Raw genomic sequence first — 26799 nt, 5'->3', positions numbered from 1 at the left:
TTGAAGATGCAAAGAAAGGAAAAAGTAGAGTCTCTGCTTTCGAGGATCCCACAGTCCAGTGGGGAAGACAACATGAAAATAACTACGTACATATGTAACTAATAGGTAGGGAGAGTCTGAAAATTAAAAGAGTAGGGATGGTAGTGGGAGCAATCTTTTGGAGAAGATGGGGTGGGGTGTGGAAGAGGAAAGGAAAGGAAGAAACAAGCATTTATTAAGCACCTACTGTGAACCAGTCACTGTGCAGTCACTTTTAAAATGTCAGCTCATTTGATCCTCACGACAACTCTGTGGAGTAGGTGCTATTATTATGCCCACTTTACAGTTGAGAAAACTAAGGTAGAGGTCAAGTGACTTGCCCGAGGTCACATAACTAGTAAGTGTCTGAAGTTGGATTTGAACTCAGGTCTTTCTTACTCCAGGTTCTTTCACACAGAGTGGTTTGCCTTGGCAAGAGGAGGGTCCACCTTGTGAGACAGAGATCAAAGATAGTGGAGAAAGGCATCTGAGTGATGTGAAATGAGGAGGAAAGCAGGAAAAAAGAGCTCTCATTGAATGGCCTCATTTTTTTTTCTGTGAAGCATGAGGTGAGTAAAGCTGTTAGAATGAGGGGAAGAGTGCCATAAGAGGTTTGAGAGGGGAGGAAAAGATATTGTGGTGAGCTGGATAGTGAATCAATAAAGGAAATTCAAAAGGATTGTCATACTACAGTGAGAATCCAGGTGAGATTACGTAATAAATTTCTAGCGGACCCATTCACATGGTTTACAGACTTTCTCCAGGCATCTAGTGAAATGGTGCAGTAAGAAAATTAATGACAATTCCCTCCTTAAACCCGGGGTGCATTCTTCCACAAGTATACACAGCATCATTGGCAAGAGTGTGCATGTATAGGGAAACCCATAGGGAAGATGTGCGGACAGGCTGGCACACATATGAAGCAATACAACCTTAAGGAACCTGTGTGGCCAAAGCACATGTGTAGACAGACAGTTCATTTCTCTGGCATTGCTGGGCTGCTGATATCTTCTAGTAATGTTACCACACTGCTTCTGTCCATGTTGGACTCATTGTCTCTGTTGCTAGAGACAACGGAGGGATTTGTAGTGTCTATGGACACTGCTTGACTATAACCTCCATCCTTTGCAGCAATTGGCCCCTGTGGAGTGCTCATCTAGCTCTTCCTCATGAAAGAAAAGATGTTTTCATGCTCTTTTAGCTTACATAAAACCTATGGGTTTTTCTAGCTCTTTTAGAAAAGGCAAGAAATCACTGTTCCAGTTTTGATGTCATTGATATGTCTCCAACTCTTTGGGATTTTCTTGGCAAAGAAACTAGAGGGATTTGCCATTTCCTTCTTCGGCTCACTTTACAGATGAGGAAACTGAGGCAAACAGGGTGGAGTGACTTGCCCAGCATCACACAGCTAGAAAGTGTCCAAGGCCAGATCTGAACTTACAGAGGACTCTTCCTCACTCCCAGCCCAGCACTCTACCATTGAGCCACCTAGCTGTTGATTACTTAGAGGACTTACAAAAACTCTCCTTTGTCTCGCTCCCTCAGAGTCTTGGCTACCAAGGCCTCTCATCTTTAGCCTTTGGAGCTAAGCTCATTAGAAAAAAGAGCAGAGTCGTTCCAACTGACTAGTGCTCTTCGGCATAGTTTTTGGTTTTGGTTTTCTTGCTCCATTAATTGGTTCCCTTTGTCAAGCCCTCACCCTAACTTACAGGGAGTGTCCCACATGCTTTCCAAAATTTTGGTCTCTGAAAGTTAAACTATAAACACTGAAATAATTATTTGTCCAATAGCTACTGCATAGCTCTGGGGTTTGGAGTTCCCCCCTTTCATACCCTAAATGTCTTCTATTCTCCCATGCAAGTGAGTGGGTAAAGAAACAGGCAGAGAAGCAAGTTATACCCAGGCAGGAAAGTCATAGTCTTTGCTACCTCCATAACCACATTTCTGTCCTTTTTGTATACGATGGAACCAGCACAGAGGGACTTTGGAGTACTCCCTTACAGAGAGACTACTGATAGACAGCTCACATGTTCCATAGGTACCTTTGAAATGTCAAAAGAACATAAGCAAGACCCCCAGCACTTGGAACCCTGTGGTAAATTTATAGGATGACATGGAGGAGAGTCACAAAGAGTGGTCAGACATGACTGGGTTGTGATTTATATAGTTGGAGGAATGCCTATATTGATGAGATCACAGTTAAAGCCATGAAAAGGGTGAAAATCTCTTCATAATCTCCATTGCTAGAGACTACTCTATGAGTTATTCTATGGAATACTGCTTGACTATAACCTTCACCCTTCCTACCATTGTACCCACTGGATAACAGAACCTTGCCATTCACCTCACTGCTGAGCCATCCTCATGGACTGAAGTCCCTCAGTACTGGAACTCTCACCCTGGAGTCTTCATCGTACTAACTGATAAGTGTATTACTTAATCCACTGTATCTAACCAACCCCAGGCATTTGCACATTACACCCTGGCAAATTTTTTTTGGTCATCTTCCAGGCCCAATATACCCTCTAGAGAGACTATTGGGTTTTGCCATCCATCTTACTACCCTGACCCCCATCCCAGCACATACTTTCTAGTTGTAGAATCATAATTGCATTGGTTTTTTACTTTTATTGCTTCCAGAAGGAGCATGAAAGTCAACTCCCCTATAACTCTATTTACCATCTTTGTGACTACTCAAACCATCTGTCCCCTCCCCTCTTCCTGGCCACCTTTCACCTATATATGTTGTCCCCCTTTATTAAAGTGTTAGATTCTTGAAGGAAAGCACTGTCTCACTTTTATATTTGTATCTCCAGCACTTAGCACAGTGCTTGGATATAGTTAGTGCTTAATAAATGCTTTTTCATTTATTCATTCATTCACTCATTCATTCATCTTGAGTATTTCTGGGATATCCTCCATTTAGAAAATGCAAAGAAAGAAAGGGTCCTCATCCTATCCATGGTTAGTTTAAGGCTGTTTCTGTTGGACACAGGACACAGAACCTAGGTAAACGTGCTTGAAGACTTAAAGTCAGAAAGGCTTTTCTGAAATTAAAACAAGAATTTAGCTATAAGTTACCAATTAACTGTATTTTATTTATTTATTTATTTAAACAGATGAAATTCAACAAAGGGTGCATTTGGTAGTCATTGCAGCATCTCTATTATCTGCTGTCCCATTTGTTCTTTTGCACAAGCTGGCCCTGGGTGGATAGCCCCAGCCCTGCCTTCAGTCCGGATCGTTCAATGTCAAAGCAGGCCCACAGCAGAAGACCTCCTCAGTGACAATGGCAATGACGTCTGGCGTTCTAGCAGCAGATACACTTCCAGGGGATTCTAAGGATGATGAGCGACCTAAATGGGACAACAAATTTCAGTACATTTTAAGCTGTATTGGATTTGCTGTAGGGTTGGGAAATATATGGAGATTTCCATACTTGTGTCAGACTTATGGAGGAGGTAAGTATATACTGCTTTCTATTACAGGTTCTTCACATTGTGACTGGATTTCATGACGTATGCCTGATTATTTGAGGATGATGGGCCAACAACAGTATATATTCTTAATGTGGGAAGATTAAACTTGTTTGGAGCTCATTGTTAGCACATTGATTTCTATAATAATATTTTCTCCCCAACTGTATTGATATGTTTTGCTTTATCTATTAGTTGCTGCTTTAAAAAAAATGGATGGATAAGTCTTAAAATTTTAGAGTTTTTTTTGGAAATTACTTCCTAAAAGCATCAGAAACATCAGCACAGAACCCTTTTCTAAGCAACTTTTAGAAGTGTGGGCAACTAGATGGTGCAATGGATGGGGTGCTAGATTTGGAGTCATAAACACCTGAGTTTAAATCCAACCTAAGACACTTACTAGCTGTGTGACCCTGGACAAACCACTTAGCCTCTTTTTTGCCTCAGTTTCCTCATCTGTAGAAATGGGGATAATAACAGCACCTACCTCAGAGGATTGTTGTAAAGATCAAATGAGATAACATGTAAAATGCCTTGTAAATCTTGAAATACTATATAGATGTTAGCTATTATTTTTTAATGGTATGATATAGTTTGGTCACTGGGGTGCTTTTAAGAAAAGGGTGAATTGTGACATCAGCTACCCTTACTGTAGGGTAGTTAAGTGAAGTTAACTAAGTTAAGTACTCATGAAGCAATTTAGTTTTTTCTAATTCCTTTGCCTTAAATCAAGGAAGGTGCCACCAGATGAAAAATGGCAAATCCTTAGGTTGTCCATGATTCAATAAATTAAACTTGTGCTTTGTCTAAGATTTATATGGTGACTCTGCTCTATCTCACTAGATTCATAACCATGAAATATCAAGACATTGTCTAGAAAAATGCTACTTTCTATTAAAATGACTAAACTTAGTAACATCAAACAACACTGTATTTATACATCCTACACATGGAGAGAAAGATTTAAAAGAAATAAACTTCAAAGTACAATTTGGTACATTTCTCACTAATTCTTAAAAGTTGTAGATTACTATTTAGTCTAACTCTGGTTTTATTCTCCAAACTAGACTAGAACACTTTCAAACACAATGAATTCTTCTCTTGAAAAGACCCTTTCCTAGAGTTTCAGACCAGTTTTGCATCAAGTTCTTGTAGTTTCTTTTGTAGTTCAATAAAAACACTAATTTTCTTCTCCAATGCTCATAGTGGTGCAAGAGTGACCCTATGTTTTAGAAGGATATGCTAGAACAGAGTACAAGCTCTGTCAGGACTACCAAGCAAGGAAGAATTTAAATACAAGCCCACCAACTGATTGAGTGTCTTTTATCCAAAGACCAGACTAGTTAAACTCCAAGAGAGTCATCTTTAGAAGTTCGGCCACTCGTTATTTTGTTTGTGCGTTTTTTATTTGTGTTTTTGCCAGAACTCACAGCTTTAAATTTTATGGGTCCTGGTACCCTAGATAGGATTAGATAATGAGATATCAAATGAGATAATGTATGTAAAGCCCTTTGTAAACCTTGAAATTCTGAGTAAATGTGAACTATTATTATTATTGTTTACTGATTATTTGAAGGAAGTAACCATAAACTTAATAATACATCATATGAATTATGATGCTTCATTTTTGCCTTATATTCCTAATTCCTAGCACATGGTAAATGTTTATCGAATGAACGAATGTTGAATGATCAGTGTAGTATAGATTGGAAGGGAACTAGTCAAAAATCGCAAAGATAATAGGATCACTGTTCTCAGGCTGGAAGAGAGCCTCTAAGCCATCTAAATCAATACCTTCATTTTACAGACCAGGAGATCAAGGACCAGATATTTTATATAACTAGCCAAAGGCCACACAGAGATTATCTCTCTGTCTCTGTCTCTCTCTTTCTCTCTCTGTCTCTCTGTGTCTCTGTGTGCGTATCTGTCTGTCTCTGTCTCTTTCTATAATATACATGTAGATATATATATATGTATATATCCCAGGTATGACTCAAGCCCTCTTACTATAAATTCAGTGTTCTTTCTACCATGCTACAGTGATGTGGTAAAGAATGATAGTCTTCATTATGTCACTAATATTTGGTGAGAATGATACAGTCCAAGACAGATGATACTCCTTGGCTTTGATAAGTAGGATACAAATTAATTTAACTTATTTGGTGGTATTTAGGAATAGTCCAGATCTTCATACAGCACTGGAACTAATCTCAGTCGTGTCTTATTTGGGAATAGTGTATTCAGTGCTGAACAGTCACAGCTTGATAGCAAAATAAGAACTTGGATTATCTTTTGTGATTTAAATGACAACCCAAAATAAGCTTAAAGTGGGAGAGGGGAATGGAGTTAGTTAAGATAATCAAATAATTCATTCAAATCATAATGACAATTACCACTGATCTCACCTTTTTTCTTCCCTCCATCCCACAAAAAAAGCAAGATTCCATTGCTTAGCACAGTGGCTGCCACAAAGTAAGCACTTAATAAATGACTACTGATGTGTTGACTTGTGTTAAAATAGCAAACATATTAAAGTAAGGGGTCAGTCTTTTTGTGTCATGGACTCCTTTGGCAGTCTGGTGAAATGTACAGATCCTTTCTCTAATAATGTTCTTAAATAATTGAAGGAAATGCTCAACTTTTTAAAGAATTTATTTATTTTCCTCAGTTACATGTAAAAACAATTTTTAACATTCATTTATAAAACTTTGAGTTCCAAATTCTCTCCCTTGCTCCCTTCTCACCCTCCCTCATTGAGAAGGCAAGCAGTTCAATATAGGTTATACATGTGTAGTCATGCAAAACATATACATAATAGTCATGTTGTAAAAGAAAACACAGACAAAAAAATTCTCAAGAAAATAAAGTAGGAAAAAAGTACGCTTCAACCTTTACTCAGACGCCATCAGGTTTTTCCCTGGAGATGGATAGCGTTTTTCATCATAAGTCTTTCGGAGTTGTCTTGGATTGTTGTATTGCTGAGAATAGCTAGATCATTCACAGCTGATCATCTTACTATATTGATGTTACTTTGTACACAGTACATTTCACTTTGTATCAGCCCATACAGGAATCGCTCAACTTCAGTCAGTCAATTAGCATTTACTAAGCACCTACTATGTGCTGGGCACTGTGCTAATCACCAGGGATATTAAGAAAGGCTAAAGACATCCCCTGCTGTCAAGGATAACTCTAATGGGGGAGATAACATGTCAGGGAAACTACGAACAAAATACATGCACATATGATAAATTGGAAATGATCAACAGAGAGAAGACATTAGAATTAAAAGGAATCAGGAAAGACTTCATAGAAGTTGGGATTTTAGCTAAGACTTGAAGTCAGGGAAGCCAGGAGGCAGAGATGAGGGAGAGCTTTGCAGGAATGGGAGAAAGCCAGTGAAAATGCCCAGAATCGGGGCAGCTAGGTGGCGCAGTGGATAGAGCACCGGCCCTGGAGTCAGGAGGACCTGAGTTCAAATCCGGCCTCAGACACATAACACTCACTAGCTATGTGACCCTGGGCAAGTCACTTAACCCCGATTGCCTCACAAAAAAAGAAAGAAAGAAAATGCCCGGAGTCTGGAGAGGAGCATCTTGTGTAAGGATCAGCAAGGAGACCGGTGTCACTGGATCACAGAGTAAAGTGTTAAAAGGTCAGAGAGGGCCAGGTTGTGAAAGGCTTTAAATGACAAATGGAAGATTTAATATTTGATCCTGGAAATGATGGCAAGCCACTTCACTTAGAAGTGAGTGAAAATAAAGATGTGATCTATTTTTCCACCTCAGTACACAGACTCCTTGAAATCTACCCATAGATTCTTGGGGGCAGGAGGTCTGTAGGTCCCTGGATTAGCCCCCATTTTTTCTTACCTAAGCCACCTTTTTGGATGGCCTCACTAACAGATAGGCTTGGCTCTTATATAATCATCTCTTTGAGAAAGATCACAGGAATGAGAACTAGAAAGGACCTTAGAAATTACTTGATCTATCTCACTAATTTTAAAGTTAAAGAAAATGAAGCTGGATGAGGTGAGGGGATTTGCCCCAGTTATTGCTGATAAGTAGTATTTCCATCCATACTACGTTACATCAGTCTGTGGAAGGTCATTTTAGTAGGCATTTTGAAAGCTTCCCAAGGAAAATTAGTCTTCTTGGATAGATAGCCACTGACATCAGAGCCCAGTACCAGCTGTTTCTGTTAAGTAAATGTCCCCCTCCCTCACTGGTTTGTTTGTTTGTTTTTGCCTTTAAAGTGCATTTTAAAAATATGTGTTCCTATGTAAATGAGATAAAAAAGTATTTTCAACAGTTTGGTCCAGTATTTCCATCTTTGAGAACTCCGCAGTCCTATCAGACTTGAAGGGTCCAATAAATCTACTGAAAGACTTTAATAGATACTGTATCCACCATCTCTAGTTGTCTTATAATATCCCAGAAAAATATGGTCTACAGTATATTCATTGAAACTTTGGAGAACAATCATAGTGCAATGTTCCTGGGACACCTCAACCAGCATTGTTCAACATTAACCATTAATTCGAGTAATAACTGGAGACAAGTGGCAAGAAGGTCTTTTGTGACTTAGCTCTTTTCAGTTTCTAAAGCAAAGGTTTAACTTCTGGTTGTGCCCTGGAGTTACTTATCTATCTCCTCATATGTACAGAAAAACTAAGACACTGTTAGTACTGGGAGGTACTAGAGATATTAAAGAGAGATATGCAGTCATTGCAATTAAAATGGACTTTGTAAAAATGAACACTACAATCTACAAATAGCTATAGGAAATATAGATGTATATAATATGTAAATGGACACTTCAATCAAGATACACTAGCTACCTGAAGTTCCTCATCCAAGACACTTTGACACTGCATTCCCCATCTGTGCCCCTTTATACTGGCGGCCCACTGCCTCTCTCATTTCTCACTCTTTCCAGGAGTTCTTCAACTCTCAGACAACTCTCAATTCTCTTGAATTATTTCTTCAAGTTATCAAGATTCAGATTCTTTTCCCTTCAGTGCCCACTGATATGCCAATTATCCTGAGACTTGATTGTTTACTTCTTTCTTCAAGGTTGGTCACTTTTTCTTGCACTTTTAGCAACTGGTTTTCTAGTTTTCTTACATTACAGACTTGTTCTTCCATTTTGTTTCCCCTGTCTATTTTTTTGCTGTACTAGATCACTTCTCATTTTTGCTGTTTCCAGCAATATTTTATCCATGAGGATGTTCTTTTCTGTATAATTTCCCTTATTTCCTTACAAGTTTCTTTGGCTGAAATCATCTTACTTTATATCCTTTAAAGTACCTAGTATCCAAACTGGTTGTTCTCTTAGCACTTCATGAGTTGCTTTTGGCGTTATATCTACAGAGTAAGACACATTTTGAACTGATAATAAAGTTGAAATTAAACTCAGCAATGAATATTTTCACAGATGCTTTGTACTGCCTTGAGGTGGTAGTTTCACTGCAACAGGATTATCACCTTCCTCTCCAGTGTCGTTGCCTGGTCACCCCACCAACACAGGAAGGGACTGCCTCAGCAAGAGAAAAACTACTTCTCACTCACAACTGCCGCACAAACCTCAGAACACTTTATATTTAAGGGGTATACTATCGATAGTTTCTTTCTCTTTTTTCTCTCATACATGTGTCTGAAGGAACATAGTGTGGTCAGAGCCAGAATCTTAGTAAATGTCTCAAATGCACAATCCGTCACACAAAATTTATCACAGAACCTTGAACCTCAGAGATGGAAAGCCTCAGTGACCTATCAATGTATAGGTAATCCCTGGGGATCTACAACATTGGGGATTCCCAAATTTTTTTTTTAGGTATTTGGGGTTAAGTGACTTGCCCAAGGTCAGATTCCCAAATGTTTTGTAAATGGAATCAATGATTCTCTCAGTGATCATTAAGTTACACACATATTAAGATTGTGTGGACAGAAATCCACTAATGCTATCATATTTTGACCATCACTCAGCAGCCTCTCCTCCTTTGAAGTTTACTTCACTGGCCTGGATGACTCTATTCTGATCTTCATTGACATCACTGCCATAACCTCTATGTTAGTGGTCTCCAAAATGGGACATGACCTTAAGAGGTGTAGAAACAACCAATCTGGAGAGTGAGAAGATGGACTCCTCCCATCACCCTCTCAATAAAGGAACTCATCTTCTATTTTATTAAGAAAATTGAAGCCATCCATCTTTTTTCCACCATACCTCAAAACCCCTTTACATTGTTCATCATTCTCCTTTGCCCAGTATCTGAGGAAGAAATGGCTCTTTTTCCCCCCAATTTTTTAAACATTTTTATTTAAAGTTTTGAGTTCCAAATTCTACTCCTTCCTCCCTCCCTTCTCTCCCCCCTCCCTGAAACAGTAAGCAATCAGATATGGGTTATACATGTTCAATTATGTAAAACATTTCCGTATTAGTCATATTGTATAAGAAGACTCAAATAAGTGGAAAAAATGAAAGAAAAAAATGAAAACAGCATGCTTCAGTTGGTATTCAGACAATATAAGTTCTTTCTCTGGAGGTGGATAGTATGCTTCCTCATCAGTCCTCTGGGATTGTCTTGGATCATTGTATTACTGAGAATAGCTAAGTCATTCACAATTCTTCATCAAACAGCATTGCTGTTACTGTGTACAACATTCTTCTGGTTCTCTTCCCTTCACTTTGCATCAGCTCATGTAAGTCATTCCAGGTTTTTCTGAAATCATCCTGCTTGTCATTTCTTATAGCACAATAATATTCTGCAACAATCATACACCGTGCTTTGTTTAGCCATTCCCCAATTGATGGACATCCATTTGATTTACAATTATTACCCACCACAAAAATTGCTGCTATAAATATTTTTGTAGAGGGGGCTCTTTACTTGCTAAAGCCAATCACTTTATCTCCTTAATGTCATTCCCCCTGTCTCCTCTAGGAATTTGAGTCCTTCATCATTCCACATCTTTCTCTCATCTTCAATATCTTCTTATCTATTGTCTCCTTCAATACCATCTACAAACATGTCCAGGTCTCTCTATCCTTAAAAAAATACAAACAAAACCTTACACTTAACTCTGACATCCCTTCATATTATCACCCTCTATTTCACAGTCATTCCTCCCCTTCATAGGCAGACTTCTAGAAAGAATGATCTGTACTCACTGTCTCCATTTTCTTCTAACTCTTACAATTTGATGCTAACCTTACCACTTGGCTAAATCTGTTCTCTCGGAAGTTATCAATCATCTTTGAAGTGCTAACTCCAGTGACCGTTTCTCCATCCTTATTCTACCTTGCTTCTAAGCAACTTTGGATATTGTTGACAACTTCCTCCTTTTAGACAGCCTCTCTTCCCTTGGCCTCCAGGACAATACTTTCCCCTGTTGTTTTTCTTCTAGTTGTCTGAATACTCATTCTCAGGCCCCTTTGTGGATCATCATCCATCTCCCACCTGTGTAGTGTGGGTCTCACCCCAGGTCTGTCCTAGGTACCTTTCTCTTTTTTCTTTACCCTCTTTCAGTAATTTCATCAGCCACCATAGGTTCAATTATCTTTTTTTAATTGATTTAATTTAATTTTTAATTTAATTTAATTGTCAAACCTTCATTTTCTCTCTCCCATCCCACCCCTACCCCCACCCTGAAAAAGTAAGAAAAACAAAATCTGTTACATTTACAGTTAAGCAAAATGAATTCTTACATTAACCATTTACAAAGAGATGTTATTCTATACACACACACACATATATGTATGTATGTGGTCAATGTAAGATATCTATCTATATCTATCTACCTATACTCTGAGTTCATCACCTTTATCTGGAAGGTGGGCAACATATTTCATCATGAGTCTTCTAGAATCATGATTGGTCATTGTATTGATCAGAATTTCTAAGTCTTTCAAAATTGTTTGTCCCTACAATATTGTGTTATTGTGTAAATTGTTCTCTTAGTTCTGAACACTTAACTTTGCATCAGTTCATACAAATATTCCCAAATTTCCCTGAAACTGTCCCCTTCATCATTTCTTACAGCACAATAGTATTCCATCACATGCATTTATCATAACTTGTTCAACAGTTTCAACTGACGGAAACTTCCTCAGTTTCCAATTCTTTGCCACCACTAAAAAAGCTGCTATTAGACAGTGAGCTCCTTGAAAGCCAGGACTGGTTTTTTGTTTGTTTGTTTGTTTCTCTTTCTGTTTTTTGTTTTTTGCCTTTCTTTGTATCCTGAGTGCTTAGTACAGTGTCTGGCATAGAGTAGGTATTTTATAAGTTCTTGTTGACTGATTTACTAGGAATATTATTGTAAATATGGGTTCTTTTCCTCTTTTTTTGTTTGTTCTTTTTGAGGGTATAGACTATGTAGCATTCTGATTCAAAAAGGTTTTTGTGGTTATTCCAGACTTCATGACTCCATTTGGGGGTTTTGTGGCAAAGCTACTGGAGTGGTCTGCTATTTCCTTCTCCAGCTCATCTTCCAGATGAGGAAACAGGCAAACAAGGTTAAGTGACTTGCCCAGGGTTACACAGCTAGTAAATGTCTGAGGCCAGATTTGAACTCAGAAAGAAGAGTCTTCTTGACTTCAGACCCAGCACTCTATCCATTGCGTCACCTAGCTGTCCTGACCCAAAGGGTATGCACAATTAAAGAGCTTTTGGAGCCTAGTTCCAAATTGCTTTCAAGAATAACTGGATAACAATGCAATTCCGAAGGACTCATGATAAAAAATGCTATCTACCTCCAGAGAAAGAATTGATGGAGTTTGAATGCAGATTGAAGCATACTATTTTTCACTTTCTGTATTTTTTTCATGTTTTTCCCCCTTTGGGTCTATGTTTTATTTCACCATATGACTAATATGATAATATGTTTTGCGTGAGTGACTATGTATAACTCTTATCAAATTGCTTACTGTCTCAGGGACGGGGGAGATTCAGAACTCCAAAATTTTTTAAAATGAGTGTTAAGAATTGTCTTTACATGTAAATAGTATGTTTTTAAAAACAAAATTGCTAGGAAAAAAAGAATAACTGGATTAGTTCAAAGTTCCATCATAAGTTAAATGATCATCTCCATGTAGATGACTACCAAACTTACATATCCAAGTCTAATATCTCTCCTGAAATCTAGTGCACGTCATCAACAATCTGCTTAATGCATCCTCCTGGCTGCCTAATCAGTATCAATATGTCCAAAATGAAACTCATCTGCCCCCCCCCCAAAAAAAACCCTCACTTCTCCTCCAAACACTCCTATCTGTGTTGAGGACACCATCGTCCATCTAGTAATTCAAATTCACAACCTCAGGTTTGTCCTTCACTCTTCCGTCTTCCACACTCCACGCCCAATCAGTTACCAAGTCTGTCTGTTTTTGGTCTCCTTCCATGACATCTCTCAAATATATCCCTTACTCTCCGCTCACCTGGCCACCAACCTTGTTCAAACTCCTGTCATCTCTCATCAGGACTATGCAATAAGGACATCCCTGCTTCCCTTGCCAATGTATCTTAGGTCTGACCATATTGCTACTCGGCTCAAAATCTTCAGTGGCTCCCTATTGCCTCTGGCATAAAGTACAACCTCTTCAGCCTGGCATTTATAGTCCTCCACCATCTGATTCCCACCTTTTCTAGAATTATTTCCCATTACTCCCCTTAATTATTTCATATTACTCTTCTGTGTTTGGGGTATCAAGGTGGCACCATAGTGCATAAAGTGCTGAGCCTAGATTCAGAAAGATGCATCTACCTGAGTTCAAATCTGGCCTCAGACACTTACTAGTTGTGTGACCCTGGGCAAGTCATTTAACCCTGTTTGCCCCAGTTTCCTCATTTATAAAATGAGCTGGAGAAGGAAATGGCAAACTGTTCCAATATCTTTGCTTAGAAAACCGCAAATAGGGTCACAAAGAGTCGGACACAACTGAACAACAACAACAACCTCTATGTTCAGGCAAACTGTCCTACTTGCATTCCTCAAATTAGACATTCCATTATCCTTCACTGTTTGGAGACAGCTAGGTGGCTAAGTGGGTAGAGCGCTGGGTCTGGAATCAGGCAGACGTGAGTGCAAATCCAGCTTCAGACACTAGCTGTGTGTTCCTGGGCAAGTCACTTAACCTCTGTTTGCCTAAATTCACTGGAGAAGGAAATGACAAACCACTTCAGTATCTTTGCCAAGAAAACTCCATACAGGGTAATGAAGAGTTAGACACAACTAAGCAACTATCCATTAATGTACCTTTGCCCAGGTAGTCTCTGGTGTCTGAAACACACTCCTTCCCTACCTCCCTCTCTTAGAATCACTAACATCCTACAAGATCCAGGTGTCACTTGCTACTCAATTCCCACCCTCCATTCCAATCCTCCCAGTTCTTAGTATTCTCTCTCTCTCCTGGAATAATGGCCTTGTATTTACTTCTCTCTCTCTCTCTCTGTCTCTTTCTCCCACTCTCTCTCTCTTTGTGCCTCTGTCTCTCTCTCTGTCTGTCTGTCTGTCTCTCTCTGTGTCTCTGTCTCTGTTTTTCTCTATATGTATGTGTGTGTGTGTGTGTGTGTGTGTGTGTGTGTGTGTGTGTGTTGTATCCACCCAATAACATGTAAGGTCCTAGAGACAGGATTGCTCCATTTTTTTTCACTGGATTGCCAGCAGCCAGCACACTGCCCTGCACACTGTAGACTCATAAAAAAAAGTTTATGGAATTGAAATGTAGATTGAATTGAAGGACTGCAGCAAGCTCTCTCTCACTATAAGGTTGTGTAGAGCAGAAAGTAGATAAAAGCATTCACATTTTTCTGGGTTGTTTTCCTGTTTGTGCTTCCCTGCATTGTATGTGTTCCTAAAGAAGTCTTAGAGTTTGGGCTAAGCTCTAATTTAGGCATGCAAGGTTGGGTATTGAACACACACCAAAAAATCCATTTCACAAGAACATAATGGGAGAGGCATGACTAGACATCAAGTGAGGTGAAAAAAAAAAAGCCCTTGTAATTTTAATGGACTTCAAATGCAACATGAGTCAACATTTGATGATGGCAGTCAATATCTTTAATGTCATCCTAGAACGATTGAACAAAAACAGGACAAGGGAGGTGAAACTCCCACTGTTCTCTGCCCTGGCCCAACCTCATCAGAGATATTGTATTCGGTTCTGGGCTCTTAAGAAAGATGTTGACAAGTTGGTGTATTCTCAGAAAAGGGATATCAGAATGGGAGGGGAACTGGAAGTCATGCCATGATAGGTTAAGTTGGAAAAAATGGGGTGATGTGTTGCCTGAAGAAAATGAAGTTTAGGGAGCACCTACAAATGGTCTTCAAATATGAACTTTTTCTTCTTAACTCTTGAGGCCCAGGGTTACAGACAATGGGTGGAACTGGTTATAGGCGAAAGAAGGGCAATGTTGCAAAAAGGAAAGAGTCCTCAGTTATGGATGTAAGGACTTATTTCAGGTCTTAAACTTTCACATCCATAACTTAAGGCAAGAATGAATGAATAAAGCATTTATTAAGCATCCACTATATGTCAGGCACTATGCTAAGTACTTTACAAATATTATCTCATTTGACCCTCACAACAACTTTGGAAAGGAGATGTTATTATTACCCCCATTTTGCAGTTGAGGACACTGAGACAGATTTGAAGTGATTTGCCCAGGGTCACACAGCTAATAGATGTCTAAGGCTAGATTTGACCTCAGTTTTTCCTGACACTACTATGGTGTCACTAACTACCTTTGGGTTAAGAGGAAGCAGGCTCCCAAACAATTCAGCACCAACCTAACAATATGGCCAGCCAAACCCATGGCAGGAGAATTAAAATTGAGCTAATGTTAAGTTTGAGACTTGAAAGAAGATCAATAAATTGGAAAGAAGCTAAGGAAGAGTAGGCTTATTTATGACTAAGATTAGTTCCTTAAAAAAAAAAACAGATTTATGATATCATAGGAGAGCTCCTAGTGAGAAAATTCTCTCATCACCTTCTTTGCAATTTACAGTCTTAGAAAATTGCCTAGGGTACTGAAAAATTAAGTAATTTGCTGAGGGTCACATAACTAATAAACGTCTGAAGCTGGATTTGATCTCAGGTGTTCCTCAGTATATATCAGGTCTGCCTGACAATATGTATCAGAAATGGAACTTAAACCCAGTTTTCCTGACTTTGAAGCCAACTCTCTATTCCCTCTGTCACATTGCCTCTCTAGGACTATGTTGAATATATATGTAATTCCCTCTCTGGGCTACTCTCCAGCTTGTATTCCTACTCTTGGGTTGACTATTGCTTTGAGTTCTAGGAATAACTCTACGAATGGCTACATCTACCACTATAACTCACAAGTCCCCACCAATGGCTTCCCATTAACAATCAGTCCATATAAAATTAACTTTTAGAAAAGGCATTTACTAAAATAGTATAGGAAGAACAATTTGATGCAAAAACATCTCCCCATGAGCCTGGAGCTCACTTAGCGTACAATGGTAGTGAGGGGCATATGTAATATACATATCTGGTAGAACGGAACTCCCAGGTCATCTCCTTTCTTGAGTCCTTAGCCAGTACTTCTATCCACCACAGAAGGATCAAACTCCTTACCCCAGGTGGCTGTCTTTTTGCACCAGCAATCATATCTGCTTTGGGTGTGCTGGTCTCCTATTGGTCCAGTAGTTTCAGTGACATGGCCCAAGGAGTGAGAGAAGAGGAAGTCTCCTTTTTCTTACTCACACAGGGCTATGCTTCCACAAAACATTCCCAAGTCTCAAATTCTTCACTACTATGGATTAGCAAACTTGATATTTTTATACATAGGCACAAGGGGGTATAACTGATTTTCTCAGCCAATAGCAAGCTATGTCTGGTATCATTTGCCTTCGTCCAATTGTTAAAGCTCAATAATCCTCTCCTATTGGTTAAGAACACATTTACACTTTGTGTTGAGATTGTGGAAAATTTCCTAAACACTTATATCTTGTGATTATATTCTGATTATATTCACCTACTGATTGAATGATTTTTTTGACTGCATCAATTTGTGGGGAAGGAAGGGAAAGAATAAGAAATGGAAAGAAATCACATCACCATAGGCCCATGGTACCACAAAAGTCATCCAAACTCCCTCCTGCAACATTCCTAGCAATGGGCTATCCAGCCTCCTCTTGAGCACTTCTAGTAGCAGAAAGTGTTGCTAGAACTCATAAAGCAACCCATTTTATTTTGGGGGCAGTTCTAATTTGTATAAGGTTCTTCCTTATATTGATCTGAAATCTATCCCTACTAGCCACTGGTCTAGTCCTCTACTATGGATTTATGTAGAATGTATTTAGTTCTTTTCTCACATGTGAGCTAGGGACCAGACCTATCACTTCATTGATATTGAAAACTTCTAGATGAAGAATTTCCAGATGAAGGAGACCAGCACATTCTTGCCAATTTATAGTCTTAGAGAGATGCCTAAAGCAGTAATGTCAAACTCAAGTAGAAACTTGCTAGCTATACATAGCTGTAGACCACATACTAATTTAAGTTTTAATTTCAAAATTTTTAAATGTTACATTATCTGTGTTTTAGTGTATTTTTATTTAGTTAGTTAAATATTTTCCAATTACATTTGAATCTGTTTTGGCTACACTTGGGAGTGTTGTGGATCTCATGTGGCCTGCGGGGTGCGTATTTGACACCACTGACCTAAAACATTGGGATGTTAAGGAATCTTCCCACGATCACATAGGCAGCTAAGTGGACCTATGAATAGAGCATAGGGCCTGGCGTCAGAAAGACCTGAGTTCAAATCCAGCCTCACTTATTAGCTGTGTGACCCTGGGCAAGACCTGTTTGCCTCAGTTTCCTCATCTATAAAATGGGCTGGAGAAGGAAATGACAAACCACTCCAGTATCTTTGCCAAGAAAACTCCAAACGGGGTCATGAAGAGTCGGATACAACCGAAAAAACTGAGCAACAAAATATGTCAGAAGTGAGGCTTGAACCCAAATCTTCTGGCTTCCAAAGCCCCCTCTCTATCCACTACACCACACTACCTTGACATCTTTCACATGTCCGTCTTATAAATGTTTCTCCCTAAATCTTATCTTCTCCTGGCTAAAGATTCCCAGCTGCTTCAAGTAACATTTATGAGGCATGGCTTACAGCCTCCTCATCATTCTTGTCACCTCTCCCTGAGTGTGGCCTAGTGTGACAATGACTTTCCTAATGTTATGGGTGCACTGGTCAATAGGAATGCACAAGCCAGGCAAAGCCCACCTGTGCAAGAAAATCATCAGAGCTTTTTCCAGGGAGATTGGGGGAGAGAAAATAGTGAATGAATGAATGGAAGCAGTTCAAGCAGGGCCTTCTCACCCCAGCTCAGGCTATTTGCTTTTGGAGGGACTCCAACAGCAAGCAAAAGCTACCTCCTGCGGAGAAGCCCATTGTACATTTTCCTTGGACTAAAGGGACAGAAATGAAGGCAACCACTGAAGCAAAGTGGGGAAGTCGAATGCCTGGTACCATCCTGTTTGCTCAAGCCGGGTCGCCCTCAGGCAGGACTCTTAGAGTGCTGTGAGGTCCTGTATTCCATCAATAGATGCTTATCTACTGTAGAGCTTTGGTAATGAGTGAAAATGTCGGCCTGACTCCTGCTGACACTGAGATGGAAAACTGGATTTTTGGCTTACTTGTTGTTAGGGGGAATTGGTGTGGGGATTGAAAGAGGGTCATAGACTGAGGAATGTGCATGTTGGGTGCACTGATGTTACCTTGGTTTTCTTCGCTTGAATTTGTCATTGAAAGCCCATATATAGTATATATTTGTAAATTCTTTATAGTATATATTTGTATATACTCTCTCTCTCTCTATATATATATATGTATATATATATACATATAGTATATATTTGTAAATTCTTTAATGGAAACCCTACCAAGATAATGGGAAAATCTAGCCAGACTGGGGCTGAGTCATGATCAGATTTGGTACACTCATCTGTACCCTGAACAAAGTGAATGCTACGCACAAAGGAGTAAAGCTATGGGGTAAATGGTTTCCAGTTTCTCTGAAAGGCGCTTAGAGGCACAGGGAGTGCAATGTTTTTCCCCAGAGTACCCTCGTGTATTGGGGGGTACATAGGACAGATTTGTTCAGAAAAGGCATTTGGCTGGGGTTTTGGATTGATGTTGGTACCTCTGCAGCAGATTAGCATCTGTTGGTGTGATACATAAACTCAGAGCACCCTGAGAGGTTCTCAGCAAGCTAGGCAACACCAGGCCCTGCCTGGAGAGTCTCAACTCCCTTGTTTCTCACAAATCTTCTCCCTTTGTCCCTTTAGTCCAGAAAAAAAGTCTTTGAGGATTCCCCACCGGAAACTGGTATCTACCATCAAAGTCCTTTCAAAACCAAATGATATAGGGGAGGGTGCAAACAAAGCTGTTGCTGCTTGCTTGCACTTTTCCCCCCTTCTCTCTCCTTGAAAAAGCCCACATGCTGGTGATGTCTCCTACAAGGTACACTCTGCCTCAGTGAGCATCTCTGCTGGCTGGCACACCTCCTACACTAAATACGGCCTCTAGACCTGAGTACCATACGTATAGATGTGACTTGATCATGACAGCATACAGTAAGGGTGATTATCTCTCTTTTCCTAGACAGTGTATAAGAGGTATTTCAAAAAGTACATCATTGAACAAAAATTAAAAGTTTCTCTACTAGGAAACTAGATTGCAATGAAGCTAGTTTATTAAAATTCTGTACCCTCTACAACATTCTTCCTAACACAAACAAATGGAAAAAAAACTATAATTTAAGTGTAGGGCAGATCAAAATCTGGGAGGCTTAGATGTATATAATAAAGACAGGAAATAGAAGCAAATGTTTGAGGTGGAGGGGTGTGTGCTGGGACCAGCTCTAACCAGCAAGCTGTTAAATTTTAGTGTAAATTTTTTTTCCCTATAGTGCTTTTTTAATTTTTTTTTTGATTATGGTTTTTTAAATTAATTTATTTATTTTTAGTTTTCAACATTCACCTCCACAAGATTTTAGTTCTAAATTTTCTCCCCATCTCTCCTCTCTCCCACCCCAAGGTGGTATGCATTCTGAATACCCCTTCCCCTGACCCGCCCTCCTTTCTATCACCCCACCTTCTCATTTCTATACCCCATTACCTGTATATCTTATTTCCCAGTTGCATGGAAAATTAATTTTTAACATTTGTTTTTAAAACTTTGGGTTCCAAATTCTCTCCCTTCCTCCCTGCCCACTCACCCTCATTGAGGAGGCAAGGAACTCGATACAGGTTATACTCAATGTGAAATTTTTCACCTCAGAAGTCTGCAAATCCTATAAATTAGGGCTAGACGTATTGTTTTCTAGATTGTCTAAATTTATGAAAGAATAGATAAAGCAGATTAAACTTAATCGTGTATGTATATACATTTCTTACACCCCACACTGATTATTTAATCGAAATACCAACATGCCCCTGTATAAACAGTTTAAACTCAGCAGTACTGCAGTAGAAGGCTCAGGGAATGAAGACGATAGGCCTGTTAACTGCAGAATAATTAATAGTAATAATAATGATAACTGGCATTTATATAGTACTTTAATGTTCTCAAAGTGTTTTAGATCCATTATCTCATCTGAGTCTCACAACACCCCTCACAATGTCTCTGCTTGGCTCTACCTGGGAGTTTTTTTTTCCCTTAAGCTTCTCCTCACATACATAAGAAAAATGCATAAGAAAGTAAAAGAGTTGGGGGTTCAAGAAAATTAGAGGGCCTAAAAATCTAGCTAGCATTTTGTAGTTTATGGAAAGGTCAGCTCCTGATAGATTTCTAAAGGGGTGAATATAGGCAATCAGGGATTAGATAAGAATTAGAGGATTTCTAATCCTAAATCAGATAGAAGGTTGGGGCAAGAATGTAGGTTTGTTAGCAACAAGAAGTAAGGTTTCAAAGATGGATTAAATTTCTATTGGTGCTGCTGAACTGGCTGATTGCTCTGTTTCCAAAATAGCTTGACCGCTAGAGTCAAATGTTCCCCATAGCCAACACTCTGAGAACTGATAAATCATCATCTCCTTGTATGAGAAGAACAGATGAAGATTTTTCCTCAGTCTGAGACTGGTGTGTGAAGGGCCTGTTTCCCTGAAGAACTTGAAGAAGAACTTCTGGATTCTAAGCTAAAAGAGAGGCCATTAGAGCCCAGTCTTCTTATGGGAAAAGGCAGCCCACCAGCTGAGGGTTCCAGCTGAAGCCAGAAGCTAGAGGTAAAGCAAAGGTCCACAACCATGGGCCCAGTGGAATGCAACAGTACAGTGCAGTGCCTGGCAGAGTACATGCCATGCTCACATATGCGTCGGAGACTACAAACTAGATCTAGTAGAGGTAGATGGGGTTTTTATCTGCTTCTATTGTTATTCACCCTAAGGTACAGACTCTATGCTAAATAACCTCTTTAAACTAACTATGAGATTGTTGAAGATACATACATACACTTGTTCTCTAACACTTGTCTATTATTTCCAGGAGCATTCCTAGTTCCATACTTTGTTGCCCTGATCTTTGAAGGAATCCCTCTGTTTCACATTGAACTCGCCATTGGTCAGCGCTTAAGGAAAGGTAGTATTGGGGTATGGAGCACCATCTCACCATACCTTAAAGGAGTAGGTACGTCTGGGATTTCATTAGCAGAACATCTCATAGCTGTTCCGTTCATGCACTTTGTTCAAGAGTGCTGACTAAGAGCAATCTTATTGTAGAAAGAGCAGTGAAGAGGGATAAATTAAATACAATTAAGTTTTATTGGTTCAATGTGTCAAATATTCATTAAATACCGGCTCTATGTAGGGTACCATTACTGGTGCTAGAGTTACAAAAGTGAAACAGGACATAGTCTTTGCCTTCAACCGTCCTGTAGTCTAATAAGAAAATGTATACATGAAAGTATTTTGATATAAATTATTAAAAATTATAATTCAATAAGTGATTAGGAAAGATCCAAATAACCAGAGAAGTATGAAAAATTTTAGAAGGGAAAGATCATTTTTAGCTTGGAGTATCTAGGGAGGTTTAATGAAGGATGAGATGTCAGCTGTCAGAGATGGAGGAGAGACCCATACAGGAATGGGGGATAGTGGAAGCAAATGCAGAGAGGCAGACGAGAATAGTCAATAGTTAATATTTAGTAAGCACCTTCTATGTATACTGTGCTAAGTGCTGGGGATACAAATATGACAGAGACAGAGACAGAGACAGAGATTTCCAGTCCTCAAGGGCTTACAGTCTAATGGGGAAAGACAAAACACAAAAGAAAACCAAAAAGTTAGGAGTAGGGAGTGAAGAGAAGGTACCCAATGTGGGTGCATGGTCTATAGAGAGGTCAGTCAGAGAAATCCCAAGGTAGAGCAGTCAGATGAGAAATAAAGAAATGTCTGAGCTGAGTTCTCTCCTTAAATGGAGGTTTGGAGTTCATTGCCCCACCTTCCAATCAGAGAGGCAGAAGGTAGTGATGAGGAGGACAACTAGAGTTACAAGATGATGAGGTTATCTAAATGAGCTTCCTGGGGCACGGTGGACAAAGATTTTAGAAGGGTGAGGTGATTTTTGGCTGAAACATCTTGGGAGATCAGAGGAGTCCCAAAGTAGTGCAGCCAGGTGGGAAATGAGATGAGATTAGAAAATGACAAATACACATTAGTTTGGTCAATATGTGAAGAGGAGTAGTATATATTCTAGAAGGCTGGCAAGGTAAGTTACAGTAAGATTGTGGAAGGTCTGGATGACAGAAAAAATATTTTATACACATCTTCATTTATCAGCAGAGAGCTACTAAGGGGTTTTGAGGAGAGGAGTAACACGTGAACTCAATAAGGTCACCCAATAGAACTTAGCAGTTTTGGTTTATTTGGTAAAAGGAAAACATCTCACTGATTTTTTACTGATTCCATATAATTCAACAAACATTTTTTTGAGCACCTACTATGTGCAAAGTACTATGCCAGACACTAAGAGATTGAAAGCTAAATGAGATACAGCCCACAAGCTTCCAGTCTGGCTGGAGAAACAAGCATGTACACAAATAGTTATAATATAGAATAAAATGTGGGGGGAAAAAACCAGAAATGATGATGCTTGATTGATGTTTACAAACCCAGACTCTGTAACAAAAGACTTTCTTTCCTATATTTTCCAGGCATTGGATGTTTTTTCGTTTCCTTCCTGGTGAGCTTGTATTACAACACCATTTTAATGTGGGTGTTGTGGTATTTTCTGAATTCTTTCCAAAGCCCCCTTCCTTGGAGTTTTTGTCCCCCAAATGAAAACAAAACAGGTAAATAGCAGGTGGGTGCCTCCCTATGTGTCATTTGGGAAGGTCAGAACTGCATCTCTTCCTGTAACTGTTTTTTATAATCCAGACAATTCGCCAAGAGTCCACAGGACAAACACAGTCTGCTTGAAATTTGTAAACTCTGTGTGTATGTGTGTGTGTGTGTGTGTGTGTGTGTGTGTGTACAAGGTATCTCAAAAGTCTAAGCTTTGGTAGTATCATTGTTGGGCTATGAACCTTATTCTTTGTCTCCCCCCCCCATACACATACACTCCATATATATAGATACAGCCCAAAGCAACTGCCTGCTCTTTCTACTGAAGAAAGGGCTTCTGAGGCTAGGCAGAATGAGTAGGGAGCTCATGTAGGCTGTCCCAGTGCCTTCCCAGTGATAGCAGGGGTACCACTGCTATGGGGATCTTATAGTCTGGCCTGGTCCAGAAATCTCTTCAATTTTAGGGGAGACCCTCCTCTCATCAAGAAGGAGAGAGTCACAGACAGGAAAGATTCTGATGGAGCTTCTGCTTAGAGGTGGGGCAACCCCAGTCTCCTACCCTCTGACCCTATTTCCAAGCATCTAGCTCATCCTCTATGAATCACTTAAATGTATTTAAATGTACCAGGCACTAAGCCCTGGAGATAAAATGTAAGAATGAGACAGTCCCTGCTCTCAAGGAGCTTGTATACATAGGGGACATGGCATGTTCACAGAAAATGTGAATACAGGAAATGTGCAAAATATATGCACATCTGAACAATCAGAAAATGCCTCTTTGAAGGAGCTAGCCCTGCAGGAAGCTAGGAGATCCAAAAGGTAGAGGAGGAGGAGGGAGAGGAGAGGGAGGAGTGAGAGGAGGGGGAAGAAGAGGAGGGGGAGGGGAAGGAGGGGGAATCCAAAGACACAAAAGTGGGAATTTAAATACCATGAACAAGAAACAGAAAGTGAGTCAGTCAGAGGGTATGAGGAGGATGGATCTGTAATCAGCCTAGAAAGATACTGGCTGAGAAAAGAGTATGATGGGCTTTAAGTACCACACAGAGGAGGCTGTATTTTATCCTGAAGACAACAGGGAACCATGGAGGGTTCTTGAGAAGAAAAGTGACAGGTCTTCTGGACGGTGTCCAGAATTTGGGATAGTTCTGTGCTTCTTTGGACTTGTAACCTGGGGTTCGAACCTGATGTATTTGCATAAAACTCTTCTTATTGGTGGAGAGGATGATTACTCTACCAGAGTTGATGAGAACTTGGGAGAGAAGAAACCTCCTTGCTTCTGGCTTCCAGAGAAAACACAAGAGACCTCAGCCTCTCTTCAAAGAGAAAGGCCTGGAGAGAGAGAAATTTGTCGTTGGGAAGACACCTAGAGGAACTGAAGCCTCTTGCTCTCAGTTGAAGTAAGCTGGAAATCAGGGACATTTTGAGGCTCTGGTTCCTCAAGGTGGTGCAGTAGATAGAATTCCAGGTCTGGAGTGAGGGGGACCCGAGTTCAAATCTGACCTCAGACACTCACTAGCTGTGTGACCCTAGGCAAGTCACTTCACCCTGTTTGCCTCAGCTTCCTCATCTGTAAAATGAGCTGGAGAAGGAAATTGCAAACCACTCCAGTATCTGCCAAGAAGATCCCAAATGGAGTTACAGAGATGTGTACTTGACTGAAACGACTTAACAATAGCTTCCCAAAATCTATTTCCTCTCTCTAGGGCTTTCTTCCTGAAGAAAGCTTGAGGCTCCTTGTGTCCTCTTTCAAAAACAAAAGCAAGAAGATATCTTCCCTCTCCCCAAAACTGCCCTTTCTTATGGAAATGCACAAGGCTTATATTATAGGTTATAGTGGGAAGTGGAGATTCCTGGTTCCAACTTCCCCATATTCCCCAACCCACTGTGGTAGAGTGCCTTCATTCAACACCCCTAGTTTCAGCATGGCCTGGGGCAAAACCTTATTTGCCTCACCCTAGGCATGACTCTGAGCTGAACTATTACTTTCTAGGGAAGAAAAAAAGACCCAAAACCAATGACAACAATGGAGTTTGGATTCAACCAAACCTTAAATTCATCATTTAGGTGCTTTAATGGTCCCTGAAGCGTTAATCCCATTATTTTCAACAAACATTCAAGTCAGCAATCACTTACTAATAAGTGCCTACTATCTGCAGAGAACTTGGCAGGGCTAGACTGGGGATGCAAAGACAGATACAACACCAGGACTGCTTTGAAAGGCTTGATAACAGAATGAAAGGAGTCTGCAGTCATTTGTGGGCTGTGGTGCATAGTGGCCTTGACAATGACTCGTGATGCTCTTTGGTTCACAGGGCTCGTTGAAGAGTGCCAGCTTAGCAATACTGTGAATTATTTCTGGTACAGGCAGACACTAAACATTGCAGCAGACATCAATGAAAGTGGGACCCCACAGTGGTGGCTGGTCATGTGCTTAGTGGCTTGTTGGACGATTGTGTATATCTGCGTAATCAGAGGTATTGAGTCCACAGGAAAGGTGAGAATGTTATAAATGCACCTGTAGAAGCCGAGCTATTTGCAGTTGTCTCTTGAAATATGAAAAATGCTTCCCTGGTACCTGTTGTGCTTTTGAAGAGGGAACGGAATCTCAGGCTCCTTGGCTGCTACTAAGGTGTAAGGCCCTAACAATTAAATTGGTTGTCCTAAAAGCAACACAGGCTTCTTTTGCTACTAATGTGGGGGCTTGTTTGGGTAAAAAAAAGCACAGAGAGAGAAGCAGCGGGGATAGTGGATTGTGGCTAGACTGTGACCTTAGAGTCAGAATGACCTGGGTTCAAGTCTCATCTCTGACATATACTTATTGTGTGACCCTGATTCAGACACTTAATCTCTCAGTTATTCCTCTAAGACTACAAATTGCAGAGAAATTGCTGATCTGCATTGCTAAAGGTATATTTAAGGCATATTCAAGTGGCCTATGACCTTTACTGTACTTTGTCACCCACAAGGGATAGTCAAACTTTAGTTCTCTCCCCATAATTCTGCCATGGCCATGATTTTGAACTCTGAATTTTCCCTCTCTGATCATAACCTCCTATCCTTTGTTTTACCCCTTTGTTACATTCCTTCTAAACCTCTTCTCTTTTTCAATTTGATCTCCGGTCATTCCTCTGTTCCTGTTCTTCCATTCCAACACCCGTGTTCTAGTCTTGCTTTCCTCAGTTTACACTCTTGGTCCTAAAATTAGTCAACCAAGTCAACTAAACATTGTCCTCCACCTTTGATTCACTTACCCAACTCTTCTGTCATTCATGCCCTGCCAAGCCTCTATCTATACTAGATTTAAAGTCAGAGAACCTGCATTTGAATTCTGACTCTGCTGCTGTATGACTTTGGACAAGTTATTTAATATCTCTGAACCTCAGTTTCCTTGTCTGTATAATGAAGACGTTGGAGTATGTGATGTCTAAGGACCCTATCAACTCAAAATCCAGGATGTTCCAAAAGTGGTGTAGTCTTAAACTTTCTAATAAACTTTTAAAAAAAAATAGTGGTTTTGATCCCTTCTTATTTATTAATGAAGAAGCTTATTTAAAAAGCTTAAAACTGCACCAAGACTGTTGGGACACCCTTTATATAATTGTACAATTTCTTAACTGCTAAACTAAATGACTTTTTTTCTCCATTCTCATCCTCCTTGACCTTTCTGAAGCTAGTGACACTATTTGTCATCCTCTCTTTCATGACACAACCCTCTTTCCTGTCTCTCCTCTTTCTGTCCGATTGCTTGTTTACATTTCTTTGGCTGGATCAGCATCTATCTCCTGCTCCCTAGCCCCCACTCAGTAACCCTACACCCTTGCCTCTCCATTCTAAGATGACCTCTTCCTTCTTCTTCTTCTTCTTCCTCCTCTTCCTCCTCCTCCTCCTCCTCCTTCTTCTTCTTGTTCTTGTTCTTGTTCTTGTTCTTGTTTTTGTTCTTCTTCTTCTTCTTCTTCTTCTTCTTCTTCTTCTTCTTCTTCTT

The 26799-nt window shown here is 39.9% G+C and overlaps 1 protein-coding gene across 1 annotated transcript in view; it reads left to right on the top strand.

Moving 5' to 3' along the window:
• Window positions 1–3307: 3307 nt before the first annotated feature.
• Window positions 3308–26799, top strand: part of SLC6A18 (solute carrier family 6 member 18) — a 46994-nt gene continuing 23502 nt past the window's right edge. Inside the window, exons 1-4 of the mRNA XM_027869125.1 lie at window positions 3308–3479; window positions 21022–21162; window positions 22688–22825; window positions 25130–25311. Of these exons, the coding sequence (XP_027724926.1) occupies window positions 3308–3479; window positions 21022–21162; window positions 22688–22825; window positions 25130–25311 (633 nt within the window). The remainder of the gene's footprint in view (window positions 3480–21021; window positions 21163–22687; window positions 22826–25129; window positions 25312–26799) is intronic.

The sequence above is a fragment of the Vombatus ursinus genome, unplaced genomic scaffold, assembly GCF_900497805.2.
Source record: "Vombatus ursinus unplaced genomic scaffold, bare-nosed wombat genome assembly UNPS02014791.1, whole genome shotgun sequence".
Lineage (NCBI taxonomy): Eukaryota > Metazoa > Chordata > Mammalia > Diprotodontia > Vombatidae > Vombatus > Vombatus ursinus.
Note: the sequence above shows the minus strand (reverse complement) of the source record. Positions and strands in the feature narration are given on the sequence as shown.